This window comes from Myotis myotis, unplaced genomic scaffold, assembly GCF_014108235.1.
Source record: "Myotis myotis isolate mMyoMyo1 unplaced genomic scaffold, mMyoMyo1.p scaffold_m19_p_14, whole genome shotgun sequence".
Taxonomy (NCBI): domain Eukaryota; kingdom Metazoa; phylum Chordata; class Mammalia; order Chiroptera; family Vespertilionidae; genus Myotis; species Myotis myotis.
Window position 1 is genome coordinate 53,497,818 of NW_023416318.1, and position 12,199 is coordinate 53,510,016.

General features: G+C 49.7%; 1 protein-coding gene and 1 long non-coding RNA gene across 5 annotated transcripts in view; one reads left to right on the forward strand and one right to left on the reverse strand.

The window, feature by feature from the left end:
• Positions 1-5,746, forward strand: LOC118669292. The gene is made up of 3 exons (XR_004971946.1): positions 1-135; positions 993-1,629; positions 5,552-5,746. It is a non-coding gene; the product is annotated as an uncharacterized LOC118669292 (long non-coding RNA).
• Positions 1-12,199, reverse strand: part of TAF1B (TATA-box binding protein associated factor, RNA polymerase I subunit B) — a 39,770-nt gene that overhangs the window by 25,748 nt on the left and 1,823 nt on the right. For 3 of the 4 annotated variants that reach the window (XM_036335377.1, XM_036335378.1, XM_036335376.1), the window contains exons 2-7: positions 11,812-11,910; positions 9,150-9,237; positions 5,740-5,837; positions 4,516-4,611; positions 4,229-4,355; positions 2,350-2,506 (exon numbers count right to left, since the gene is read on the reverse strand). In XM_036335377.1, coding sequence (XP_036191270.1) covers positions 2,350-2,506; positions 4,229-4,355; positions 4,516-4,611; positions 5,740-5,837; positions 9,150-9,237; positions 11,812-11,910 — 665 coding nt within the window. Of the gene's footprint in view, positions 1-2,349; positions 2,507-3,601; positions 4,018-4,228; positions 4,356-4,515; positions 4,612-5,739; positions 5,838-9,149; positions 9,238-11,811; positions 11,911-12,199 lie in introns of those variants that run through there. The other variant, XM_036335379.1, reaches the window with a different exon arrangement.

Sequence of the window (12,199 nt, forward strand, 5' to 3'; positions counted from 1 at the left end):
TGTTCTCTTCAGAGCAGTGTCCTTTAGCTGGCTGCTCACAGTCTGGCAGTAGCTCTCAGTTTAGCATCGACAGGAGTCTCTTGGGGGCTTAGGAAAGCAGAGCTCACAGGCCCACCCAGGCGGCTGGGTCAGAAGGTGAGAATGGGCCCAAGGCCCTGCGTCTCTCGGGTGCCAGGGGACACACTTGGAGAGCCTGAGGAAAGCGGAGAAGGAGGACACGCTCTTCTCCTTTATTCCCAGCAGCGGAGCTCGGTCCCCAGACCTGTGTGAGCAGAGAGAGGCCTCCAGCCGCAGACCACCTCCTGCGGGCCTGCCAGCTCCCTGGGAGGAAGGAGAGACCAAGGGAGGAGGGGGGGAGAGGGAGGAGGAAGGGAGAGGGAGGAGGAAGGGAGAGGGAAGAGGAAGGAAGAGGGAGGAGGGAGGGAGGAGGAGGAGGAAAGGGAGAGGGAGGAGGGAGGGAGAGGGAAGAAGGGAGAGGGAGGAGGAAAGGGAGGAGGAAGGGAGAGGGAGGAGGAAGGGAGAGGGAAGAGGAAGGAAGAAGCGAGAAGGAGCAGGAAGGGAGAGGGAAGAGGGAGGGAGGAGGAGGAGGAAAGGGAGAGGGAGGATGGAGGGAGCCGGGAGAGAGAAAGAGACGAAGGTGCAGGATTTCACCCTCGATCTCCCAACCACATATAACCTCCCCAAGAAGCACTTCAGGTAGATATTTCTCTCTGTCTCGTTAGATTTCCAGGCGGGTTCTGCTAGCCTCTCCAGCCGCCCTGGGAGGGTGGGGAGCCTGTGCCAGCATCCGCAGGTGATGAGACCACCACCGCTGTTCCTGTAAGGTCCCTCTGGTTAGGGAGGACGCGGAGAGAGGGCACAAGACTGCAGCCACAGGGCTCACCTGGGAGGTTGCTAAGCAACCCAGGTAAAGACAGACAGGGGATGGGGAGAAAGGAAAGTGGTTTCGAGAGTTACTCTGCAAGTTTGGCTGACGGGATGTGTGTGCCTAGAGAGGGAAGAGCCGAGGCTGATTCCTAGGCTGCTGGATCGGATGCCAGAGGCGTGGCGTTTGGAAGACGGAAAACGCTGGATGGAGAAGGAGCTGGGCTGAGGGGAAAGACGAGGAGCCTCATTGGGTCATGCTGATCCTGAGATACCACGAAGACAGCCCAGGAGTGGCGGTCCCGCGGCCTCCTGTGATACATGCGGCCCGGCCCTCAGTGAACAAGTCTGGGCTGGAGATACAGACCCGGCGTCATCACCACAGAGGCGGTAATTAGGGCCCTGGGAGAAGATGAGGTCACCCCAGGGGGCAGACAGAGCAAGACAGGGTTTCAACTTCACAGTAAAGTTCCTGAGTCATGGACGATCTGCATGCGGTGAATCACCCTGAGAAAAGCCTTGTTATCTGGTTGATGTGGCCAAATTCAAAGGTACTAGCATCATTCATTGGAGGCGTTTTATTTAATCAAAGGGCCTAGTGCCAAGAACGATGGTGGTGGCAAAGGAGGAGGAGAAGGACAGAAGGAGGAGAGAAAAGGAAGATGACAAAGCCACGATAACAGCACTGCTCTCCCTGTGTCAGGCCTGGTCTAAGTGCTCTGCGTGTGCAAAGTACTGAAGCAGCTGCAACCCTAACCCTACGAGGTAAGTAGTGTTATTCCTGCTTTACAACAAGAAGACAGAGGCAGAGGAAAGTGAAAATGAAATTTACTCAAGGCCACATAACATATAGCAGAACCCAGGAGTGTGGTCTAAATCCATGCTCTTACCCCACTCCACACGCCGACTACACCCACGTTATGAGAACACACGAGCAAGGGGAGCAGGAACACATGGATGGGGCCCGTCGTGGCTGTGATGAGAGATCCTCAGCACATGCCCTAATTTACTCATTAGCCAGAAAGCCCTGAAGATTATCTTGGACAATGTAAATGCCAGCTATCTGCATAACAGGTTCTTCCAACAGCTGTGTTTCAATTTCACATATAAACGCAGGCAGCCTATGTTTAGCTCTTGTGTAACGCCATTAATAACCATTTGCCACTGTAAAGTCATCTGTTCATCTCCTTCCTTAGAAACAACACCACTAATACTACCGCCTGAGTGTCACTTTTCTTCTTCAGAGCGGCTTACTCACAGAGGGTCAGTCACTCCCCACGCCTACGCCGGGCAGGTACTATTATTCCCACTTTATGAATAAGGAGCCAGGAAGGGGGAGTTACTGGCCCAGGGAGGACTGAGTTACAGAACTGGAACCCAGTTGCCCAGTCTTTCCAGTCCCTTCCTCAATGCAAGCCTCGTAAGTCACACTGTCCACACTGTCCCTGGTCCGCACAGGAGACCACACGCTCCAAGGCCGCTTACCGCAGGAGGTCGGAGAGGGCGAGTGCCTCCCGCTGCCACAGCAACGACAGGCCGCAGAGAGCGAGGGTCGTGGGCATGGCCATCTTCACGAGTCCCTTCTCCTTGCGCAGAGAGTACTCGACTCCATCAAGAGACCCGGAGCAGATGGAGGCCATTTCTTAGGGGACAAAAGGAGGAAAATAGTAAAATCCAAAGAGGCATTTAAATCTGTGGTTCTCAAAGCATCGTCCCTGGACCAGCTGTACTGGGGCCGCCTGAGCCCCGAGGAGCTGCACCAACCTGTCCAACAAGCCTGCAGGGGCCTGAGGATGCCACAGATGGAGGATGACTCCTTTACAAGACACACGAGGCCACAGATCCCATAAAATACGTGAGACACTATGATCTGCACATGTGACAAGTCGCAGGCGCTTCCCGTTAAGACGGCAGGTTGGAAACCTGCTGTTTAGCGTCTGCTGTCTCACTAAGCTAAACAACGATAAAAGCCATTTTAAAACGGTCACCCAAGAACAAAAACGGTGGAAAGGAGAGAAGAGCAGCACAGTGTGGAAGCTGGAAAGCATTGGACAGGCGACTGGGCCTTAGCGGTCCTGAGACAGCGGGACTGGAAGCCACGGCGGGTGACTTTGCCCTGGGGCCTCTAAAGAGGGCGAGGGATTGGTTCAACAGGGACCCCTGGCAACAGCGACGGTCGGGCTGACCCCAGGACTGCTGGAGTCTGATCAGATTCGCACCCAGCGCCACAGCCACGTGACTGCCCGCCCCAATTTTGGCCGGACATTGGAAGTTTCTCCTCTGGGACAGGGACCCTCAGCCACACTCACAGCTGAGCCGGGCATCTGATGAAAACGGGGGATAAGTGAAAGGTCACGTGTGGAGTCCTGAGACACCCCTCTCCCGGGCCCTCTTCTTCCCGCCGCTTTCCAGAACAGCCAGGATGACCCCCTCCGACCAGGAGGCGCCCAGAGCGTGCTCTGGAAACTGCGATCAGCTCCGGGGGCGGGTTCCCAGGTGGGAATGCTGGATCCGCTAAGGGAAGGACCAGTAGCTCAGCCTCTCCCCCGGGTACACTCGTGGAATTAAATCGGAAAATGAGGTACACACACATGTACCATGGGCTCATTCCGCCTGCTTTAGTCTGTGCTTAGAAAAGGGGCACGTCCTCTTTGACTCCTGTCTACCCGACGACCAGGGGCTAAGTTCTCTCATGCCCTGCAGCGGCTTTTCTGGGAAACCCTGGGCCCCCACACACGTGCGGTCTTTGCTGAGTTGGCCTCCGTCTTTCTAGACCCGCTTCCTGTCTGGCTCCCGTCCAGCATCACACAGCAGCGCCCCTGTGGAGACAGTGGCCTCCGTCTTTCTAGACCCGCTTCCTGTCTGGCTCCCGTCCAGCATCACACAGCAGCGCCCCTGTGGAGTCAGTGGCCTCCGTCTTTCTAGACCCGCTTCCTGTCTGGCTCCCTTCCAGCATCACACAGCAGCGCCCCTGTGGAGACAGTGGCCTCCGTCTTTCTAGACCCGCTTCCTGTCTGGCTCCCGTCCAGCATCACACAGCAGCGCCCCTGTGGAGACAGTGGCCTCCGTCTTTCTAGACCCGCTTCCTGTCTGGCTCCCGTCCAGCATCACACAGCAGCGCCCCTGTGGAGACAGTGGCCTCCGTCTTTCTAGACCCGCTTCCTGTCCGGCTCCCGTCCAGCATCACACAGCAGCGCCCCTGTGGAGACAGTGGCCTCCGAGAGCGGCACTGAGACCTCGCTCCTTGGCCTTTTGCTCAGCGTGGGCTCTGCCGGGCCCAGCTCCTGTCCTGGAGCGAGGAGGCTGGGCTGCGTTCCTCCCGGACGCCACAGCTCCCGCCCTGGGCAGCGAGGCTCCCCGTTACCTGAGTGGGATGCTCTGCTTGGGGGGGAAGGCTTCCGGGGGCCGTCACTTTCAACAAAAGGGCCGCTGGCGTCACTCAGCAGCGCGGGCTCGCTCTCCCAGTCCGCGTGACTCGGACTGCCCAGGACCTATCGCAAAGCAACATGAAGTTACTGCACGGAATTTTAAATTAAATTGCAATAATTCCCATGAACTTAATTCCTCACCATCACAAACCCCGGAGGCGGACCCGTCCTCACCTCTGCGTCTCCCGGAGTGTCCCTGTCCCAGGCTCTGCCCGTGACTTACCGAGGCTTTCCTCTTTCTGGCATGAACTGGGTTTTCGCAATACGCCTGCTTGCTCTTCTGCAGGTAGCGCTTCCAAAAATTATGCAGAACTTGATTCTGAGGCGGAAGGGAAGCGAGTGGGGATTTGCGGTCTGGTGACAAGTACCCAGCACATCTCACCCACAGCACCTCTGTGCTGCCCGGGCGGCGCCCTCCCTGTGCGGCTCTACTTCCCTCACCAGCAGCCGGACCAAGCACTGACTGCGGGCAGGCGCCCCGAGGCCTCAGATGCTGGGTTTCTAGTTCCTACAGTGACCTCTGCCAGCACAGGCCAGCGCCTCTTCGCCACACCTGGTCTAGTCACCTGAGCGGCTGCCCCACCAGCAAAGCCCCCTCCACATCTCTGCTTGGCAATTCGGTCCCTGTCTTCCTCCCTCCTCCTTCTGCCCTTCGTGTCACTTGTGAGCACCCGGGATCGGACTGTTCACCGCTCCCCTCTCTCCAGCTAGGCTTCCCGTGATGGGCATGAAGCAGGTGTACAGTAACCACGGTGCTCAGTGACTGGCTTTTATAGAATTTCTGAAAAGGCTTCAACTAGATGGGGAAATACGAAATTCAAATAATAGAAAAGTCCCTCTTGAGAGGCGGCAAGGTCAAAAGATGGTCCCTGGACCTGCCCTATCAGTTCACGTGGGAACTTGCTAGAAGACCAATCCTTGGGCCACTCCACACCTCCTGCCCCAGCAGCTCTGGACGGGTCAGCAGCCTGTGCTTTCACAGGCCCTCCCGGCTCCTGACACAAACCCACGTGGAGAACCGCTGGCTAATGCCTCGCTCCCCAGGGAGCATCTGGAACTCAAATCCTGCTGGAGGCCACCCACCCGGCTTCTGTCTCAAACCCCGAGCACAGCCCACGCCGTCCCCAGGTCCCGGGGAAACGGAACCAGCACACGGCCACATGAAAGGCAGCCGGAAGCTTGCGAAGTTACTTGTTTTACATCGTTTAAGTCAATGTTTCCTAAGTACATGATGAGTAAACCCTTTTGTTTTCTTTTAGATGTATTGCTTCTTCACATCCTGGAGAATGTAGTGTGGGAATTGCTGGTCTAAAAAAAAGACTAAAGCAAAAACATCAGAAGAAAGATTCTCCCGCAGCCCTCCTGTTATTACTGGTTAGTTTCACTCTAAATCTTGCTGTTCTTCGAACAAGACGGAAAGCTAACATCTAGGCACACAGGGACTCACCTTTAACTCTGGGCCGACCCCCAGGGCCTTCAAGGCCTCTGCTTGCTGACACAGGACGTGCTGAAAGCCTTCGCACACGTACCAGTCCCAGCCTTTCTCTGAAAGACAGACAACGTGCCTCAGACACCGCCCTCCTGACTGACCGCTGTGCGCGCCCCAGGTGTCCCCACGTCCTCCGCGCCGGCTCCGGGCACGGCTGTTCCACACATGGCACCTGTAGTGTTTTGTATCCCCGAAGAGGTTTCCATTCTTACAGTCTCTTGTTTCCAACATGGCAGATTTGTACCCAAATGCTAACGTTAAACATTATTTTTATAATTGATGAGATTTTATGTTTCACATTATCCATAATTTTTCTGAAACAATGTAATAGGTAGACAAATGGCAGTCACCACGTTAAACAAATGAAATCAGTTTTAAGAAGCACACTGTGTGAACGATGCTCACTGAACGCTGCCTGGGGACACGCAGCGCTCCGCCCCTGGGCTTCCACTGCTCTGTTCCCAGCACCAGGACGGCAGCCGTGGGCAGGTGGGGAATCGAGGCACAGAACCAGGACGAGAGGGTCCAGGCTCCCGGAGAGGCAGTGCCGTCCCTCCACACAGTACGCGCGCATCTGCGGCTCTGAGCACGGACCCAGGTACGCGGGAGGAACTGCGAGCGAAGAAACCCCGTCTGGAGCTCTGCCAGGTGCCAGGGCGTGCCCGGTGCCGCACGTAGGTTCTTTCCTTCAGTCCTCAAACCGCCCTGAGACGGTGAGGAAATCCGCCACATGGCAGACAAGAGCGACGCGTTTAAACAGAACCACCGGCTAAGACCCTTAGGTTTCACAAATGCTGTCCTTTCCGGAAGGTGGGTTAGCAGCCTTCTCACACAGCTTCTGGAGTCGGTTACCATGACGCCAAGGTCCCCCCCCCTTGTGGGATGTCACAGGACTGCTGCTCTCCCTCACCTGTGTCACCAGGCCCTGACCCAACCTCTGGAGAGGGTCCCGGGTTGTACATGAGTGAGATGGAAAGCCTGTCTCCGCTGCACCCCAAGTGCAGGGAGGGAAGGGGAGCTCTTCAACCGGGGCCCGTGCGCTCCTCCTGCGCACTGCTCTCACCGGCACCCCGCGTCTGGGCTCCTCGTCCGAATAACAGGCGGACATAACTTCCTCTGCACCACCGCCGTTTCACAGAGGAAGGAACGAAGGTCAAAGAGGCTGAATCTAAGACCTGGCGTCTCACGGAAGCACCCGAGTTCCTGCAGCTACTTCACACACTGCGCAGCAGTTTTACTGCTGGCTCTGCCCAGTGGCCAGGTAAGTTTCTACTGAACGAGTACAAAAAACATTTTACAAAGTATCATACTTTAAAAAGATATTAGCTTGTAAGAACATGTAATCCCCGTACGGGCCACCAAAAAAAAAAAGAACATGGAATAAATAGCTTCAAGATACAATGGGTATTTAACTTTCAGGCGCGCCTTTAGCATTTATGTAAAACACTGTGTCATATGAAAACACAAGAATGCTCGTGATCCGTCGCAATGTGTTACGTTTAACTATACATTTTAACTGTTTACATAGGTCAAATCCAAATTAATCAGGCTTACCCTAATAAAATTTAATTAAAATTAATCAGGTTTCAGCCTAACAACAACAGTCACTATTAAAGGTTAATCAGGGATAGAAGCTGGCATTTAGGCACTCTCTCTGTCCCTCACACAGGGATAGAAGCTGGCATTTAGGCACTCTCTCTGTCCCTCACACAGGGATAGAAGCTGGCATTTAGGCACTCTCTCTGTCCCTCACACAGGGATAGAAGCTGGCATTTAGGCACTCTCTCTGTCCCTCACACAGGGATAGAAGCTGCCATTTAGGCACTCTCTCTGTCCCTCACACAGGGATAGAAGCTGGCATTTAGGCACTCTCTCTGTCGTTCACACAGGGATAGAAGCTGGCATTTAGGCACCCTCTCTGTCGCTCACACAGAGTTCACTCACACTTTTACACATTTATTTCAAGTGTGTGCGCCCTTGGAGCCCTCAGGTGGAAGGAGCCGTCATTAGCCGGGTTTCAAACCTGAGACTCTGTCCTATCAGTGACGGCGAACCTTTTGAGCTCGGCGTGTCAGCATTTTGAAAAGCCCTAACTTAACTCTGGTGCTGTGTCACATATATAGGAATTTTTTGATCTTTGCAACCATAGTAAAACAAAGACTTGTATTTTTTCTATTTATTTTATATATTTAAATGCCATTTAACAAAGAAAAATCAACCAAAAAAATGAGTTCACGTGTCACCTCTGACACGCGTGTCATAGGTTCGCCATCACTGTCCTAGGTCATCAGTCACAAAATGAAAAACATCAGGTAGACTCCCTCAGATTCTTCTCAAGAAGGGCAATTACATGTACTCACTGGGTTAATGAACAGATACCTTTCAAAGCACACCCATGCTGAGGCTATTTTTTAAAATATGTTTTTACTGATTTCAGAGAAGAGGAAGAGGGAGAGAGATAGAAACATCAATGATGAGAGAGAATCATTGATTGGCTGCCTCCTGCACACCCCCCACTGGGGATCGGGCCCGAAACCCAGGCATATGCCCTGAACGGGAATCAAACCCAGGACCCTTCAGTCCGCAGGCCGACGCTCTATCCACTGAGCCAAACCAGCCAGGGCCTGAGGCTATTTTAAGGGAAAATAATCTTCCCTATTTTAAAAGGGTGTGTTCAAAATTCAGTGTGAGAAATGAGTTTCTGAAAGTTGAATATCAGGTTTAACCTGCCTAACCTGACAATTCCTGCTGAATCATTTCAGAAAGTAAGCATTTTTCTTTAAAGCACAGAAAATCACATTCATGAGATGACAAATACAGAACAGAAAAGCATACGCCAACAGATAGAAAAAGATATGCACCTTTTGTCATCATTATTTTTTTGCATAATAGTTGCTCCACTGGAAAAGCAACCTGACAACAGCAGGGTAAAAAATGACATGCTGGCAGACATCTGCCTCCAATTTCACCATCAATAACCACCCACTTGCCCTAACTGGTTTGGCTCAGTGGATAGAGCGTCGGCCTGCGGACTGAAGGGTCCCAGGTTCGATTCTGGTCAAGGGCATGTGCCTGGGTTGCGGGCACATTTCCAGTGGGGGGCATGTAGGAGGCAGCTGATCGATGTTTCTCTCTCATCGATGTTTCTAACTCTCTATCCCTCTCCCTTCCTCTCTAAAAAGAAATCAATAAAAAATATTTAAAAAAAATAAATAAATAACCACCCACTTTAATTCCACGTTGGATTACCTGCTTAGAATTCTGGCAACTTCTCTAGAATCTACTTAATATTCCATTCCACATCCCCAAATCATGACGGTGAAAACCATGGCTGAAGAATGCCGGGCACACATGAGGAATGAGCTTACCAAGTTTATTTCTCTTTTTAAGCCCGCGGTTGATAGCTTGTATTTTAGTATTAGGAATCGCCTCGCTGTTTAAAACGTCCTTAGATCTCTGCAGAAACGGAAACATTATCATTAAAACCGTAGCTTTACATCTCCCGCGTTTCCAAGCTGTTCTGGAAGCACAATGAACCCAACTGTGAATGCCAGAACCAAAGATGTAACACGTGGGGGAAATTATATGAACTGGAACATTCTGATTAACCTTTTTGTTGCTTTCCATTCAAAATTACTCTCTACCTAGAACAGTGCCTGGAATATAGTAAACACTGAATAAACGTCTATCAAATGAATAAACTTTTATTTCAAATCACATTTGTGTGTGTGTGTGCATGTATGTGGGTTAACCTTTTCTTTTCTTTTTTTTAATTTATTGGTGAAAGTATTACAGATGACCCCTTTCACCCCCATGGACCCCTTCCCCAGGCCTTAACCACACTACTGTCTGTGTCCATGGGTTATGCAAAAAGCATATAAGCTCTTTGGTAAAATCACTTTCTAATTGTTTCAAATCAAACCTAAAGTCAAATATATTCATGTTTTCTGCACCAAAAACACTTTGGAATTAAAATAATTTCTGTATTTATTGTAATCAGCAATGCCTAAGCTACACATCCTAGTTTTCTGTATTTGAATAATATTCTAAAACAGCTTTATTTATAAAATTATAAAAATACTACTTTTTATAGGATTTTGGAATGACTAAATGGTGGGTACAATTCATTCCAAAGTCTTCAATTCCAAGTGCTCTCAGGGACTGGTACCTAAGATTCTGGCTTGCTCTCTGATTATAGCTCTTTCTCTCTCTCTCACATATATTAAATCTTTTTAACAATTTTATAAATGCCTTTGATTGCATATATACTTTCCCTAATGGTTACACCAATAATATTATTTACAAATGAGCCATATTTTACAAATAACACACACAAAAAAAAACCACCCTAGAATTCAGATCTTCTAACACTTGGTCCAGTGTCTGTTCACTTTTTTACTAATACTGAAATAAAAATATAGCCATTACTATATAATTTTAAGAATTTGTAATTTATTCTAAACTCTCTCCTAAAAAATATATATATATAATTGAATTACTTAATACTCTTAACATACTTACTCGTAAATAATGTAAAAATATAGAAACATGATCAAGTATATATTTTTCTTAAATAAATCTCTGACTTCAGTAGTACATGTAGACTAAGTTATTTTCTTCCATGTAATAAATACTTCATACCTTTGTTTAGTATCTTCAAATAATATGTAGGCACTTACTGCAGACATAATTTTATGTGCAAATAATATGTAGACATTCTACTCATAAATGTGATTTTCCAAAAGCATCAGCTTTTGTGTGTGTATATCCAAAACCATCACCATAATCCAAATAATGAACATACCCCCTAGCCCAACCCTTTCATCAGAGGAGCACTTACTTATCTCTTAAACACTCTGTGTGACTACATGGAAGCCGACATAGGAACTTCCGCTGCAGACATAAGAACAATGATTGTCTCAAGGAAAAGCTCTTGTGTGACTGAGTTGCAAGCTAAACCAACCACTTTTCTCAAGGGAAATTTTTTTTACTTGTTTCATATATGTTTTCCAGGTTTTTTGTTGTTTAGGGTAGGAAGGTAAACCTGGGTCCTGCTACTCCATCCTGGCCAGGAGAAGTCTACATGTTCCATTTATCTGCCCCAGATGTGCCTTTCTTACGGGGATGTGGTGGAGGTAGGATCTGCTCCTTCCTGGCTCTGTAGACTCTGAGCAAATCCTTACCCAGTGAGAAGAGACTGTCCAATAGCAGGCTGTCCACTCCCTTGATTACTGGGGTTATGTTGCCCTGAGGTGTGTAACCAGAACAGGACCCAGCCCTCCCGGGGGGAGGTGCCTCACTTATCAAGGCCATGCAGGGCAGAATGGCAGTCTCTACTGTAAGAGGCAGGCGTGATGGGGTAAAATGAACACTGGAATCAGAAGACTCAGGTTCAAGTCCTGGCTCAACACATAATACTTGTGTGACTGTGGCAAACTCACTCAAGTCATGAGGCCTGCCTGCCCTGTCTCTAGAGAGGCACAATAGCACAGCTCATAGGTGGTTATGAGGAGGCAGTTAAGGGCCGGGTAAGAAACACTGGGCAATGTGTAAGGCACTGTACAAAGATAAAATAACAACGAAGCACATTTCCAAAAGTCTTCCATCTTCCTAACATCCCGTCTTCCAAACCTCTAAGATCCCACCACACATTAAAAACTCGTAACTAATCAAAAAACTACAGTTTTAATTATTTCCCCTTGAGACTACACCAAGCATGTCAAACTCAAAGGCTAACACGGGCCAAATAAGCGAGGCATGCAGCCCGCGGGCCACGAGTTTGACACGCCTGGACTACACAGTCTGAATCAGGAAATCATTTATATGTATGGCCCAACATAATTTCAAAAACTCATCCTAAATCTAACTCACAAATTCCGTCACCCTGTGTAAGCACTGGAAGACGACCACCACTCGTGGAATTGGGGTATTGCCAGCCCGGTAAGAATCGATCAATTTTTTGCCACACAAGAGGCTGAACCTGCACTGTTTAAAACATAAGTAAGTTCACGGCTGAGATCTGTCACTTACTTCTGTAACGTTGTGGCAGGAAGTACAATAGTATTTGCCTTCATCAGTCAGACCCCAAGACACCGCATCGCACTGAGCACAGCGCTCTCTGAACTCTTTCTGCAGGAAAAGAGGAAAGCCACTTTCAGCACACGGGGCCCACACCCTGCAGGTCTCCCCCATAAATACAAAGTCATCAAAGTAGAAAATACGTAAGAGAGGCTCTCTATAAGCAGGGAGAACAGCAGCTCAGGTTCCTGAGCAGTTCGGATGGAATTAAACTAAAGACAAGTTTCTAAAACATGCAATGGGTGAGGAGGGGAATGAAGAAAAGGTAGGAGGGGTGAAATAGGAAAAAGATGAGTGAATACTAGTAAAACTCCTTGAAAATGCTGTGATAAAAAAAAAA